The following is a 16862-nucleotide window of genomic DNA, read 5'->3' on the forward strand; positions in this document are numbered from 1 at the left end:
CTTCCCTTTTGTTATCTCTTGCCCCACCCCCACTTTCTTTACACAAAACCTATTACATTTCCAAACTTTGCCAGTTCTGATGAAAGGTCACTGACTGAAACGTTAACTCTGCTTCTCTTTCCACAGACCTGCTGAGTATTTCCAGCATTTCTTGTTTTTATTTCAGATTTCCAGCATCTGCAGTATTTTGCTTTTATTATGTCTATTTTTATTGCCTTGGACCAATTGTGCAGAGACAATTTTGCCTCTGGAACAAGGGCAGCCAGTTTTAACATCGTAAACTCAACAAACTGATCCATGGGTGTTGCTCTGTAATCTGTACAATAGAAGATTTAAATATAGAAACAGATTACAAAATGAAACTGTGTTAATTCAGTTCTATTTATTGAATAGTTGGACCCTGCATTATTTGGACTTGTGTGCAATATTCCACATTTTTCAAAGGTTACATTACATTTGCCATTTGTCTGCCCAATTCTATGACTGATCTGCATCTTTAAGCACATTCTTTGCTGTATTCTCTCCAAAAAACAGAAAAATGTAATTGCAATGTAAATGCGTGGCAACAAAATTCCAATAATTAGTCAAAGTATAACATTGTCAAATTAAAAGTCGACCAGTAGGTCACAGTAACACAGGGTTGTAGCAGTCATTGAATTAATTTTAGATACAAGTTTTAAGACATTGATAGTGTCACCTTTTTCTCTCCACATTGCATCAACATTTATTTCAACAATTAGAATGGGCAACACAGGGATTGCCAGTCATATGTAACATATATATAAACATAAGTGCCATGTCTGTTAAAGGTAGTCGATGATTTCTTGGGTTGGGGGAAATGAGAAGAAGAATGGCATCTTTTAACTGTAAAACAAAAGATGTCATTGAGCCTTTCCTCTGCCATTCACTGGCAGAAAACACAGGTTCCTACAGCCTCCACCCTCTTCCCAGAAAAGGCAGGGGGTGGGATTGGTCTCTGCCAATAGCACAAAACAGGCCAATAGCGATTTGGCAGCCCATTTTATACCATACACGATGGCAAAGAAATTCAGATATGGTGTAATATGCTATCAGCCCACACTCTGCTATTGGTGTAGACCAATTTCACCCCTGCAATGTTGAGGTGCTAGTCTGAAATGTTTATAGTCAAGGAAAGGTTATGGGGAGGTGGTGGTTTGGTGAAAGAATTTGCATTTATATAGCATCTTTCATGACTTTGGGATATCCCAAAGCATTTTGCAGCCAATTCAGTACTTTTTGAAGTGTTGTCGCTGTTGTTATGTCGGAAACAAGACAGCAAGCTCCCACAAACAGCAATGTGATAACGACCAGATAACCTATTTTAGTGACATTGGTTGAGAGATAAATATTGGCCAGGATACTGGTGGGAACAAAATACGAACATAGGAATGGGAGTAGGCCATTCAGCCCCTCAGACCTGTTCCACTACTCAATTAGACCATGGCTGATCTGTAGCTTAACTCTTATCTACTACCATGGTTTCATACCCTTCACTACTCTTACCTAATAAAAATCTATCCATCTCAGTCTTGAAATTTTCAATTGACTTAGCCTTAACAGCTCTTTGGGGGAGAGAGTTCCAGGTTTCCACTACCCTTTATGTGAAGAGGTTCTTCCTGATATAGCCCCTGAACAGCATAACTTTCATTTTAAGCCCCCTTGTTTTGGACTTCCCCTACCAGAGGAAATAGTTTTTCTTTATCTACTCCATCAACTACTATAAGCCTCTTAAACACCTCAATTAGTTCACTCCTTACTCTCCTATACTCAAGAGAATACAAGCCTAGTCTATGCCACCTGTACTCATAATTTAACTTTTGTAGCAAGGTATTATTCTGCTGAGTCTGCACGACAACCCCTCCAAGGCCAAAATATCCTTCCTGAGGTGCAGTGCCCAGAATCAACGCAGTACTCTAAATGGGGCCTAATCAGAGCTTTATATAATTGTAATATAACTTCTACCCCTTTGTGATAAAAGCAAACATTCCATTATCTTTTAAAATTAATTTTTGTACCTGCCCATTAGCTTTTAGTGATTTCCGTACATGGACCCTTAAATCTCTCTGCTCCTCTACAGGTCCTAGTTTCTCACTACTTAGAAAATACACTGATTTATCTTTCTTCGCTACTCAGTGATTACCTGGCACTCCCTGCACTGAACTGCATCTGCCCACTCATTAAATCGATCAACGTCCCTATATAATTTACTGCTCCCATCTACATTATTTACGGCACTACCCAACTTGGTGTCATCAACAAAGTTAGATATACGGCTGTTTATTCATTCATCAAAGTCTTTTCTAAATACAGGAAAAAGCTGAGGCCCCAGTACAAGTTCCTGGGAGACACCACATGTGACATCCTGCTAATTTGAGTACATATCCATTATTCCTACTCCCCTGTTCTTTCAAATACTCTCATGGGATCTTTTAGATCTACTTGAGAGGGCAGACAGGGGAATCAGTTTAAAAGCTCATCCAAAAGTTGACACCTTTAACAGTGCAGCATTCCCTCAGTACTACACTACAGCATCAGTCTAGATTTTACACTCAAGTCTCTAGAGCTTGAACCACAATTTTCGGAAACAGAAGCAAGACTGCTAACGCTGAGCCACAGCTGACACATACTAACAATGGCATTTTGTTTAATACCTATAGCATCAAATGGCAAGATGTAGTGAAATACATCAGCATTTTGCAGCCTATCTTCAGACAGCTGCAACATGGGGGACTTTCCCTTAGCCTCACTTCGCAGATAAGCAATTGAATCATCAGTTTCCAAACAGCCATCGTTGCTTTTATTAGACTGATAACTTAATACAGGAAGGCACTTACGATGCAGAAAATCAAAATGAGGTTAGAAGTGCATTAATTTAAAAATCAAAATAGTACTGAAGTGTAAACATTTGCATGGCCAAAGTATTACCAGAATGTGTTAATTGTACATATATCCATTTAAAAATGATTCAAACATATCTTTATTAAACAGGATTATAATATTTTACTTTAAGAAATGCTACATTGAACACACACTTTTAGTCCAGATCGTACAAGGTCTCATTAGTAAGTGGTTTGTTGGTTATCGAACTTCATGCCTTTGCCTTGGTAGAGGTCTTGATATACTTCTATGAGACGTGCAGCCTCTCGCTCGCCAGAAAGCAAAGCACCATGGGTAGTTGAGTAATACTTTCTGTGAGTGGCCTCCCCAGCAAATAAAATCTGCATAGGCTAACAGAAACAGAAATATTTGTTATTAATAGATTAAATTTCCAATCTCTTTTTATTTGCTAAAGTTAAAAAAGGTTCCACCATTTCACAACCAGAGAAGTGAATTTTTTTTTTATTCATTCACGGGATGTGGGCGTCGCTGACTAGGCCAGCATTTATTGCCCATCCCTAATTGTCCTTGAGAAGGTGGTGGTGAGCTGCCTTCTTGAACTGCTGCAGTCCATGTGAGGTAAGTACATCCACAGTGCTGTTAGGAAGGGAGTTCCAGGATTTTGACCCAGCCACAGTGAACAGTGATATAGTTCCAAGTCAGGATGGTGTGTGACTTGGAGGAGAGCTTGCAGTTGGTGGTGTTCCCATGCATTTGCTGCCCTTGTCCTTCTAGTTGGTAGAGGTCACGGGTTTGGAAGGTGCTTTCGAAGGAGCCTTGGTGCATTGCTGCAGTGCATCTTATAGATGGTACACACTGCTGCCACTGTGCGTCGGTGGTGGAGGGAGTGAATGTTTGTAGATGGGGTGCCAGTCAAGCGGGCTGTTTTGTCCTGGATGGTGTTGAACTTCTTGAGTGTTGTTGGAGCTGCACCTATCCAGGCAAGTGGAGAGTATTCCATCACACTCCTGACTTGTGCCTTGTAGATGATGGACAGGCTTTGAGGAGTCAGGAGGTGAGCTACTCGCCTCAGGATTCCTAGCCTCTGACCTGCTCTTGTAGCCACAGTATTTATATGGCTACTCCAGATCAGTTTCTGGTCAATGGTAGCCCCTAGGATATTGATAGTGGGGGATTGAGCGATGGTAATGCCTTTGAATGTGAAGGGGAGATGGTTAGATTCTCTCTTGTTGGAGATGGTCATTGCCTGGCACTTATGTGGCGTGAATGTTACTTGCCACTTATCAGCCCAAGCCTGGATATTGTCCAGGTCTTGCTGCATTTCTACACGAACTGTTCCAGTATCTGAGGAGTCACGAATGGTGCTGAACATTGCACAATCATCAGCGAGCATCCCCACTTCTGACCTTATGATTGAAGAAGGGTCATTAATGAAGCAGCTGAAGATGGTTGGGCCTAGGGCACTACCCTAAGGAACTCCTGCAGTGATGTCCTGGAGCTCAGATGATTGACCTCCAACAACCACAACCATCTTCCTTTGCACTAGGTATGACTCCAACCTGCGGAGAGTTTTCCCAATTCCTATTGAATTCAGTATTGCTAGGGCTCCTTGATGCTATACTTGGTCAAATATTGCCTTGATGTCAAGGGCAGTCACTCTCACCTCACCTCTTGAGTTCAGCTCTTTTGTCTATGTTTGAACCAAGGCTGTAATGAGGTCAGGAGCTGAGTGGCCCTGGCTGAACCCAAACTGAGCATCACTGAGCAGGTTATTGCTAAGCAAGTGCCGCTTGATAACACTGTTGATGACACCTTCCATCACTTTCCTGATGATTGAGAGTAAACTGATTGGGCGGTAATTGGCCGGGTTGGACTTGTCCTGCATTTTGTGTACAGAACATAACGAGGCAATTTTCCACATTGCCGGTTAGATGCCATGTTGTAGCTGTATTGGAACTGCTTGGCTAGGGGCGTAGCAAGTTCTGGAGCACAGGTCTTCAGTACTATTGTTGGAATATTCTCAGGGCCCATAGCCTTTGCAATATCCAAAGTCTTCCGTCGTTTCTTGATATCACACGGAGTGAATCGAATTGGCTGAAGACCAGCACCCGTGATGCTGGGGACGTCAGGAGGAGGCCAAGATGGATCATCAACTCGGCACTTCTGGCTGAAGATTGTTGCAAATGCTTCAGCCTTATCTTTTGCACTGATGTGCTGGGCTCCCCCATCATTGAGGATGGGGATATTTGTGGAGCCACCTCCTCCAGTTAGTTGTTTAATTGTCCACCACCATTCTTGGCTGGATGTGGCAGGACCCAGAGCTTAGATCTGATCCGTTGGTTATGGAATCGCTTAGCTCTATCGCATGCTGCTTCCACAGTTTGACATGCAAGTAGTCCTGTGTTGTAGCTTCACCAGGTTGATACCTCATTTTTAGGTATGCCCTCCTGCACTCTTCATCAAACTAGGATTGGTCTCCTGGCTTGATTGTAACGGTAGAGTGGGGGATATGCCGGGCCATGAGGTTACAGATTGTGGTCGAGTACAATTCTGCTGCTGCTGGTGGCCCACAGTGTCTCATGGATGCCCAGTTTTGCATTGCTAGATCTGTTTGAAATCTATCCCATTTATCACCGTGGTAGTGCCACACAACAAGATGGACGGTATCCTCAATGTGAAGATGGGACTTCATCTCCACAAGGACTGTGCAGTGGTCACTCCAAGCAATACTGTCATGGAAAATATAGAATACTTTCCTTTAATGGCTGAGGTATAGACTATAAGAGCAGAAATGTTATGCTGAAACTGTATAAATCAGTAGTTAGACCACAGCTAGAGTACTGCATACAGTTCTAGTTACCACAATACAGGAAGGATGCGATTGGAATAGAGAATGTACAGAGGATTTATGAGGATATTGCCAGGAATGGAGAATTTTAGCTAAGAGAAAAGATTGGATAGGCTAGGGTTTATTTTCTTTGGAACACAGGAGGCTGAAGGGAGATTTAATTGAGGTTTATAAAATTATGAGGGACGTGGACAGAGTGAATTTCCCTTACCAAAGAGGTCAATAACCAGGAGGCATAGATTTTAAGTAATTAATGGAAGGTTTAGAGGGGAGTTGAGGACTAATTTTTTTCACCCAGAGGGTGGTGGGGGTCTGGATCTCACTGCCTGAAAGGGTAGTAGAGGCAGAAACCCTCATCGCATTTAAAAAGCACTGGAGGTGCCGTAACCTACTGGGCTTCGAGCCAAGAACTATGAAGGTGGGATTAGGTTGGATAGCTCTTTTTTGGCAGGCACAGATACAATGGGTCGAATGGTCTCCTTCTGTGCTATAAATTTTCTATGTTTCCATTTACTGTTTCATTTCTAAAATCAAAGTTAAGCTGCATCTTCTCACTTTCTGGTTGTCAAGTGGCTTAGATAGACTGCTTTGTGTGGTAAACTTGGGGACTGATGGATAAGGGATCTTCCCTACATACGTTCTTAGGAAGGAACTATATTGTTATTGGTATGCTTAAGTCTGCAATTAGTTTACCTGTTCTCCATGTAAGAGGATATATGTAAGGCAAAAAGCCAAGGAGGCACTCCATCAAGAGAGGATAAACTAATAGTTTATTTTTATATTGAGAAATTTGTCAATGCCAAAAAGACCAGTAGATAGAAGTCTAGGTAAGACAATCTAGATAGTGCTTAAGTGATAGCAATCATATGTTTTCAAAATCTGTAGACTGTTGGAGGAAGGCTAAGGATAGTAGGGATGATGTCTAGGGAAAAGATGCATTAGTGGAGGAGACAATCTTGATTTCAGTGAGAATAAAGTAGGGAGGAATGGCACATTTTGGAGTGAGCTGTTATGATCTGGAACGCACTCCCTTAAAGGGTGGTGGAAGCAAATTCAATAGTAACTTTTCAGTAGGCCACTGGACATATACTTTAAATGGAAACTTTTGCAGAGCTATGGGGAAGGAGCGGGGGTCGTAGGACTAATTGGATAGCTCTTAGACGTGATAGACCAAATGGCCTCCTTCTGTGTTGTACGATTCTATGAAGGTAACTTCAGAGGAGCAACAGCCATAGTTTGTTGAATAAGTTGGTAGTGAATCACAAAGCAATAATATTTTGGATCACAAGTACCTGTGTCAAATGAAGACTTTCCAGACTACATTACAAGAATTTCTTTATTCACCCATATTAATAGATGTAAAGGATCATCACACTATGTCTTACTTTAAGTAATTCTTTCCCAAGACTTCCAAACTGTGCTACTCCTCGTGTCCCCCAGCTTTCTGTTCTGCTACAATCTACAGGCATTTAAACTCGAAGATTACTGCCACCTAATCAGCACTTCTTTATTTACTTAATTCTTCTCCCCTACTAGTTTTAGCCTCGTCACTATCAGGTAGTCTGAGCCTCAGCCTTTCACTTGCATTTGTTAATAATAATGAAAACAACAGTCACTTTCAAGAAAGGTTCTATGATCTAATGACAATACTTCACAATCTATGGGGGGAATTTTATGCTCTCCCCTGCTTCAGATTTGAAGGCAGGGAGAGCATTTAGTTAGGCTGGATGGTGGCAGCCACCTTCCCACTTGCACCCAAATTAAGTCCGGGGCGAGAAGGCCTGTGAATGGCCTTCCCGACCCGTCAACAAATGAGCCCCATAAGTGGGCAATTAATGCCCAATTAAGGACCTCATCCCACCTCTGCCGGCATTAGCCCAGCAGCGAGCAGGCATGTCGCTGAACAGAGAGCACGCCAAGCAAACCTGTGCAGGTTGCTTACCCGCTCCAGAGGGGGGAGGCGGGGGGGACCCCTTGTTAAAAGGCAATTATTGCCTGAACGAGGGACCCAGCATCAGGAAGGGGGTAACCTGCTAAGAGCCAAACCCTGCCCTTGCTGCCAACCTCACTACACTCTCTTCCCTCATGACCCAACCCTCCGAACCATCTCCTGCTGTGGATTCCCTGTGGCCTGGTTCCAGGGCCTTGGGTTAGTTCATTACCGGCAGCAACCACCGCCTCCATATTAGCGATGCTCAGTTAAAGAGCTGCCAGCCTCTGTTTGGCTGACAGCTCTCAGCAGGTGGGACTGCCGTCGCCAGGGTCCTTGATCCCAGAGAAGGCCCGCTGTTGTTCACGTAAATGTCTAATTGACACTTGATTTGGCAAGTGTTCCCCTGGGGAGGCAACGCGGGGCTCTCACCGGTGCTTTTGCCGGTGGTCAAGAACCCCGTCACCAAGACAAAATCCCGGCCTATACTTGCAGCAGTGTGTCAGTTCTGAACGGTCACTATTTGTAATGAATATCTTGTTGCCTAGTGTGGACATCCCACTGTTGGTAGCCCTGACATAACAGAATTAGAATGAGACAAACAAAGGACGACAGATTTCCCACCTCCTCACCTGGATCCCATCCACCCCTCGTAAATACTGATGTGGTACTTACAGCTGCTTTTGTGCTTTTTGGATAAGGCAGTGGCTTTGCAAGTTTCTCAACGTCCGCTCCACTCGACCCAACCCGTGTGTAAGAGTAAGACCCGCGGATGTAAGGGTTACTGCCCCATCCAGACCTCAAGATCCTACGTGGTTTCGGAATGTGTGGATTGCCTGTGGGAAGAATTTTGAAAGAGTTCAGTACATGTGTACTAAGATACAAATCATATGCCCGCCAAAGTTTTGCCAACAGACACTATGATTAACATAAAGTAAAATCCCACTTTCAAACAATTTGACAGGAAGTGATTTTGACAACTGACTTAGATCCCAGAGGAGTTACGCAAGTGTCAGGAATAAAGCATATGATCAATACAAGTGGAAAAGATTTCAAAGTGCAAGAGTCACCAACCATCTGCCAGTCTGAGGTACGTCACAAACAATGAATTGAACAGTGCATTTAAGCTGGACTTTGCCACAATTTCTATTGGCTTTGGGAGTTCTTGAGGTAGGAGGTGGTAAGGTACCAAATACAGATGGATAGATAGCCAAACAAGGTAAATTTAGTTACAAAATGGAATTTGATGACAAATAGCAGTTAAATGCAAAAATATTACGAAGCAGATTTGAACTGTGGGAATAGTATGTACTGTGCACAATGTGAGCTGCTTGTGCACATTTAAAAAGACATCCAATGTATCTTTGCAAGCCATTTATGCAATTTAGTTAACATGAAGTATTTGTTACTGGATTTGCAATTAGAAATGATCCACAGTTTAGAGAATGCCCAATGTTGCCACACAAATTTCCACTTTCTGTTGCAGATTAAACATACTGGTCCAGAGTTTCCATATGATTTCCGCCCAGACAAGAGCGGAATCCAGGGGGAATTCAATGAAAAGGGGAAAAAGACTGCAGAATTTTAAGCTCATAATATTGGATTATACATTTAGACTAATAACTTTGAGTGGAAACTTCCACCTCTGCAAAGCCAATGCATTGTCCAGCACATTCTGGCTGCATGTTACTGACTGTGGCCCGTAGCAGAAACACCAGGTCAGAAGGACTTCTTGGCTCTTAGTTAATACATTTAAGAAAAGAAGTGGATAACTACTTGGTCCAGAAGAGAGCTGTGGATTGCAACAACTGATATTGACAATCAACCATTAGGAGTAATATGTGGAAGAGAGAGATTTCCACTGTCCGCTGTTGTAGAACATGATACCACCTTAAGAAGAGGAGCACCTTAAGAAGCTGTAAGTGAAGGTCACTAGAGGAAGTGATGTCATATCACACATGACCAGGGAGTTATGGGTGTAGCCCGACAGAGTGAGACATGTATTGTTGTGGTATATATATGTTCTATATATATAAGTTATGATAACATTCCATATCTTCCTTGGATATTACTTGGAGTCCTGTGAATCTTACAATAGTTCACATACCAAAGGAACAAGTGATATTACATGGTGGCAATGTTTAAGATTTATTTTTCTGAAAATAAATGGTGGCAAGGTTTGATTTTTTCTGAAGAACCCACCAAGAGAGAATAAGGTTGCTTACCAGGTGTGCAGTTGGCAAAAGACTCCACGACAGTGTAGCGAACTAGGACTGCAGACAGGGCCCCAGGAGGTGTTGAAACTCTAAGTACAGCAGAGAAATTGCCAGGAGATCAGAGCTTTCATCTAATCTGCCAGTGGGTTGAAACATTTGAAAAGAAGTAGTTCAGCCATAACTGCTTTAGTTTTCCTTTTTCTTTGCTTTGTTGATGGGGCCTAAGCCAAAAAGAGTGAGAAGAGCTCTACAGCGCCACTGGAGGTCAAGCACAAAAGATAGGCTGGCTGTGGCAGCTACCAATGCTGCAAGCTGCAGTGCTCGCCATAAAAAACATTGCTCAGTTAAAAAAAAAATGAACAAACTGTGTAAACAAAGCAAACTACTCTCTTTAAAAAATCAAGCTGTTTAAACAAAGAAAGCTGTAGTCTCTCACTCTTAAAAGGGCCAGGCCTAAAAAAGTGAACCTGTCTAAAAAAGGAAACAAAAAGCTGTACCTGTGAGACAGAAAACCTGTAAAGCAGAGTCTGTAAAAGAAATGGGCCTTTGAAAAGGAAAACCCGTAAAAAGTCCTATATCTGTAAAAAAGCAGAATCATCCAAAAAATAGCTTTCAGGTATCCAGTCTTGGATTGGAAGGCGTCGGACATAGCATCTGATTTTAAATTGTTTCGACAGCAGATGGAACTGTGCTTCCTGGATGAAGAAGTGAGCGGACCAGAGAAACAAGCTGTGAAAATCAAGATCGCACTGGGCAAGAGGGCCTGCAATGGATCAATACATCATTGAGGATCAGAAGGACCCTATCACACTATGCACATTCCCGGAGAAGCAACTGAATGTAAAGGTCAATATCTGAGTACATAGGCTTGAATTTATGACCTACTGGCAAAGGCAAGATGAGTCCATTGACCAATTTGTTGCAAGGTGCCAGGACAAAACTCAAGAATGCAACTTCGCTGATATCGAATACAGGTCATAGAGCTAGTAATCGCATCTACCCCAAAAGAGGCCTTTCAAAAAGACCTGATAGAAAAAAAGAAAAGGTGCACCATAGATTCACTACTTAATGATAGAAGTAAATTTGAGGCCATCAGAGGGATTGCCAGTGATTGGTGATGTCGCCAGTCATCATTTTCCTAAAATAGCACTCGGGGCGGCTAGAACAATTGGTATGGTAACCAAAGCTCAGATGTCTGCAAATGTGGCAAATGTGGCCTGACTCACCCAATTCGCAGTTGTCCGGTGTACCAGGATGAGTGCAAAGCTTGTGGCATGCGAGGACATTGGGCAAGGCAGTGCAGAAGGCAGAGCTCAAATACTGCACACAGGAATGGTGGCAGATCACATGCAGAGAGAATCAAGCTTAACAAAAAAGTATGCCAACACAAAACTAAAGCCCAAGCAGGTACATCAGGTTGGCAGACAGACAGATTGCCAGCAGGACATGGATGAAGAATGCACTTGTGCAAACAGTGAGCAAGCATTTCACATAGTTAATTTGGATCAACATGTCAATGCTATTACACAATCTGAGGCATTCGCCATGATCGGGATTATACGTTCACTGAACAGTGGCAAGAATAAGCTCAAAGTAAAATTTGATGCCGGAGGCCCGAGGGATTGCCGGTGATTGGTGATGTCACCAGTCATCATTTTTCTAAAGATTTCTAAACAAGGGAAGATAAAAGCATCGTATGACAGGCAAGCAGGACCAGAATTACCTCAATTGTCCTCGATCATTTGTCAGGAACTTGGTATCCTGCAAAGGTCGCTAGAATATGCAACCAGCCCATATTGTACGAGGTTCAGACACACAATGGTGCGATTCTCAGACGGAACCGAAGTCAACTCAGAGAGCTGCACAACAACACTACATGTGAAAACCCTGTGGCATCGCAGACATGTTCAGAGACAAAGTCTGAAGATGAATGTACAGAAACTATCAGCACAGAGAAAGAACATGCTAACCAGAGTTCCGAGTCATCAGAGTCTCAGAGGAGTCATCAAGACAAGCTCAGCTCTGGGAACACGATCAGGACGAATAAGCAAATCTCCTCTATGTTTCAGAGAGTGTTAAACTTACTTATTTGTAAATAATGTTTAGTTTAATCATGTATAGTTAGTCCAAACCACAACATCATTGTTTATTATACATATGTTTTTATCTTTGGAAAAAGGGGGATGTTGTGGGACATGGGACCCCTTTAAGAAGGAGTAAGTGAGTCCGAGTGTATCAGGCCTGTGTCCTCAGTACCTTGCTCTACGGCAGCGAGGCCTGGACAACGTATGCCAGCCAAGAGCGACGTCTCAATTCATTCCATCTTCGCTGCCTTCGGAGAATACTTGGCATCAGGTGGCAGGACTATATCTCCAACACAGAAGTCCTTGAAGCGGCCAACATCCCCAGCTTATACACACTACTGAGTCAGCGGCGCTTGAGATGGCTTGGCCATGTGAGCCGCATGGAAGATGGCAGGATCCCCAAAGACACATTGTACAGCGAGCTCGCCACTGGTATCAGACCCACCGGCCGTCCATGTCTCCGTTATAAAGACGTCTGCAAACGCGACATGAAATCGTGTGACATTGATCACAAGTCGTGGGAGTCAGTTGCCAGCATTCGCCAGAGCTGGCGGGCAGCCATAAAGACAGGGCTAAATTGTGGCGAGTCGAAGAGACTTAGTAGTTGGCAGGAAAAAAGACAGAGGCGCAAGGGGAGAGCCAACTGTGCAACAGCCCCAACAAACAAATTTCTCTGCAGCACCTGTGGAAGAGCCTGTCACTCCAGAATTGGCCTTTATAGCCACTCCAGGTGCTGCTTCACAAACCACTGACCACCTCCAGGCGCGTATCCATTGTCTCTCGAGATAAGGAGGCCCAAAAGAAAAAAAAGTGAATGTCACCGGAGGAAGTGATGGTGCATCACAAATGACCAGGGAATTGTGGGTGTAGCCGGACAGAGTGAGACGTGTGTTGGTGTGGCTCCTGCATCAATAAAAACCCAAGTTTTCCTTAGATATTACTTGGAGTGCCGTGAATCTTACAATTGTCCACATACCAAAGGAAGAAGTAATATTGCATCCACCTTCAAACGTGAAACTGTAAATGTATTCATAAATTAGTTCACAATATCGCTGTCAATAGCAAACTGTTGAAATCTTACCCCATGATGCTTCCAGAAATGCGGGACCATGGAAATGTCCTGCTAAGGCAACCAACCTGTCAAGGATGTAGGGAGCAACGTTATGTCATTACACTCTTGTTCTGTGGTTGAGCAAGCCCTGCGCCAGCAATGAGATGACTCACAAGCCTGTCCCAATATATTGTCATTTGGGCCAGCTCATCTGCTATTCAGCCCAAGAACTAGACAGTAGTCGTCTTAATTTCATAACTGCATCACTGGGAAGGGGTTGCACTGCCCTATAATGATCACTCTGTGAGGGGCTTGATGCTCCTCTTCCTGTTAACCCATTCCTCTGTGCCTCACCCTCTGTGCTGCCCTCAAGCTGACTATCTAAATCTCCCCGAGGTGTATGTCTCTGTGCTGATAAGTAGATAGGTAAGATGCAATGACAAGTTGCTTCTTATTGACCAGTGGTGGGTCAGGTCGGGTCGGGTTCTGATGCTCGAGTGGTTCTTGCAAAGATAGAAACAAGACAGCATTATAAGAAAGAACCAAATTAACAGCAGTGCTGCACTGTCCTAGAGAAACGCATGACATGTTCTGTCAGCTCCAGAATATCGTGGCCCTGAAAGACCCAGAGACCAGGCCTCAAAGGATGAGGTTACTAGTAGATGTTTCTCGAGCAACAGCAGAAGTCAGCTCCATTCTATTATGGCTGTTTCCTCCTGTAAGCTGTGAAGCAGTGACAAAAGCGCATCTGTGACTTGAAGGATATGAATGCCTACACAGGGTGTCCTGCTAGCTTGGCAATATGTACGATTGGGCTTGCTTGTGCTAGGGGGCAGGACTAGCATGCAAGAGATGTTGTGAAGAGTGAACCTTTGAGGATATGGAGCCTCTCCCTGGTAAGGAAGAGAAATTGTGAGGGAAGGCATGCATAATAGTTCAGAGATTTGGCATCCAGTCAGCAAGAGTCAAGCCAGTTGCCTACCTTGCCCCTTCACGTTAAATTTCTTCCTGCACTGCAGCCAGATGTGCTTGACAGTGCTGCTGGCATTGACTAAGTCCATCACCTCCTACTATGCTTTCCAAACAGTTGATTTGGACGTCTACCTAACTCTGACAGGCACAACACACCTTCCTCTACTTTACTGCCTATAACATTAGCTCAATGCTGTCATCATCAAGGCAGGGCACCCTGATTCCCCCAGGAGGTACACCTGCCACACTAAGCCAGGTTGAGTAGTCAAAGCAGATGTTGCAGGTGAAGGCACATAAAAAGGGAGCAAAGGACAGCAAACTAAAGGCACAGCAAAAAGTCAAGCACAATGCAGCTATCGCCTGGTATAAAAGGCAAAGCAAACAAGCAGCTGCCGCTCAGAGACTCCCAACGTTTGATTCAAGATGCAAAGAAATATCCGGAATGCAACTCGCAGAAGGCATACAGCGACATGCTCCTTTTAAGCCACACTGTTTGTGAGAACTTACTGTGCACCTATTGGCTTCTGCATTTCCCATTATTACAATAGTGACTACACTTCAAAATTACTTCTTTGGCTACAAAACCTTTTGGGGAGTCCTGATATCATGAAAGGCTATATAAATGCAAGTTCCATCCTTGTCTCATGTGTCTTTTCTCCCATTTGTGTGTGTATGTGATAAATGGTGCGCACCAATGCATAGACAGTGCATGCCCACCACATGCTAATTAGCCCCCAGAGGAAATTGGGGACACAAAGCTCAATCTCCTAGCACAGTGCATGTCTGCTGCATTCCATTCCAACTGAACTCACAGAGCATCCCGACAGGACAACTGGTCTTCCAGTGCACTGTACCACAGCTGTGAGACATAGAACAGCCCCATGGTCTGCCTTTCCTCTGAGTTATTGGAGGTGTCAAAGGGAGGCCAGATGTGGTCCAGGGGTGCAGGTAGAATTACTACCAGGACCAAGTGTGCAAACTCCTTGCTGTTGGCTCAAAAGCTGCATTGACCAAGGCCCCACAGTGCCCGCCCAGCGAGCGGCAGATGGAGCGTGAATTTGAAAGATTTGAGTAAAGGAAGTGGAGCGTGAGAATTTCTGAAGGAAGTGGGATAACTGACTATATTTGAAAAGTAACTACATCAGAACACAACAGCTGACACCATAAAAAAGCAGAAACAAGATCAAAAATATATCAGTGGAGATAGTCTTAGCATACATCAAAAAAGCAAAATAGAGGGGCTGGAGAACAGAACATCCAAAGAGTACAACTCCCACACAGAAACCACAATACCCTGACTGAACTTTATCAAACCATGGCTCTCACATCACAACAAAATGCTTGAACTTTTAATCCAATGAGGAACTAACTGCACAATATCACATGACTAGAATAAATCATGCCAAGTTTTATTTCCTCCAAAACATAGAAATATAGAAAATAGGAGCAGGAGTAGGCCATTCAGCCCTTCGGGCCTGCTCCGCCATTCAAAAATGATCATGATGATCGTCTAATTCAGTACCCTGTTCCCGCTTTCTCCCCATACCCCTTGATCCCTTTGGCAGTAAGAACAACAAAGAACAAAGAACAGTCCAGCACAGGAACAGGCCATTCGGCCCTCCAAGCCTGCGCCGATCTTGATGCCTGCCTAAACTAACACCTTCTGCACTTCCGGGGCCCATATCCCTCTATTCCCTTCCTATTAATAGATTTGTCAAGATGTCTCTTAAACGTCGCTATCGTATCTGCTTCCACCACCTCCCCTGGCAGCAAGTTCCAGGCACTCACCACCCTCTGTGTAAAAAACTTGCCTCGCACATCCCCTCTAAACTTTGTCCCTCTCATCTCAAACCTATGTCCCCTAGTAACTGACTCTTCCACACTGGGAAAAAGCTTCTGACTATCCACTCTGTCCATGCCGCTCATCACTTTGTAAACCTCTATCATGTCGCCCTTCCACCTCCGTCGTTCCAGTGAAAACAATCCGAGTTTTTCCAACCTCTCCTCATAGCTAATGCCCTCCAGACCAGGCAACATCCTGATAAACCTCCTCTGTACCCTCTCCAAAGCCTCCACGTCCTTCTGGTAGTGTGGCGACCAGAATTGCACGCAATATTTTAAGTGTGGCCTAACTAAGATTCTGTACAGCTGCAGCATGACTTGCCAATTTTTATACTCTATGCCCCGACCGATGAAGGCAAGCATGCCGTATGCCTTCTTGACTACCTTATCCACCTGCGTTGCCACTTTCAGTGACCTGTAGACCTGAAATATATCTATCTCCTTCTTGAATATATTTAATGACTTGGCCTCCACTGCCTTCTGCAGTAGAGAATTCCACAGGTTCACCACCCTCTGAGTGAAGAAATTTCTCCTCATCTCGATTCTAAATGGCATACCCCATTTAGGAACTGCAAGGAACTGAAAAGAATGCCAAAAGGCACTCAAGCAAAACAAAATTTCCTTCTTACAAATACCAAATCCTAGCTATTAAAGTAACTTTCTCCAGAATAAACCAATTTTGTTTTAGGAGGGACAGTAGAAAAATGTTACTATGCTGGAATAGACACAGAAAAACAGAAAATGTTGGAAACACACAAAGGATGAAGAGTCTCTCCCAATAATGTTAACCTGCCTTTTTTCTTTTAAGGCCTGTTGTATATTGCCAGCATTTTTCTTTGAGGTCTTCTTTTCAGTTACAGTATAGATCCTTTTATTACAACTCCAGTTGTCGAAGTGCCACAGCCAAGGCACGGTATAAGTTGTTTGTTGCTGTTCAGCCATGATACTCATGACAAGATGAACACGAGTACAGCTGTTTTAAAAAGTGAGCCAAGATCAGCTCAAAGTCTCATCAACTTTTCTGAACATTTCAGAAGATGCTTGCAATGACAAGCCGTTT

The 16862-nt window shown here is 43.6% G+C and overlaps 1 protein-coding gene across 2 annotated transcripts in view; it reads right to left on the reverse strand.

Annotated features, from left to right (window-relative positions):
- Nucleotides 1-367: 367 nt before the first annotated feature.
- Nucleotides 368-16862, reverse strand: part of smox (spermine oxidase) — a 52009-nt gene continuing 35514 nt past the window's right edge. For both annotated transcript variants that reach the window (XM_068028808.1, XM_068028815.1), the window contains exons 6-7: nucleotides 8313-8473; nucleotides 368-3248 (exon numbers count right to left, since the gene is read on the reverse strand). In XM_068028808.1, coding sequence (XP_067884909.1) covers nucleotides 3081-3248; nucleotides 8313-8473 — 329 coding nt within the window. In that variant the 3' untranslated portion in view covers nucleotides 368-3080. The remainder of the gene's footprint in view (nucleotides 3249-8312; nucleotides 8474-16862) is intronic.

This window comes from Heterodontus francisci, chromosome 1, assembly GCF_036365525.1.
Source record: "Heterodontus francisci isolate sHetFra1 chromosome 1, sHetFra1.hap1, whole genome shotgun sequence".
Classification (NCBI taxonomy): Eukaryota; Metazoa; Chordata; class Chondrichthyes; order Heterodontiformes; family Heterodontidae; genus Heterodontus; species Heterodontus francisci.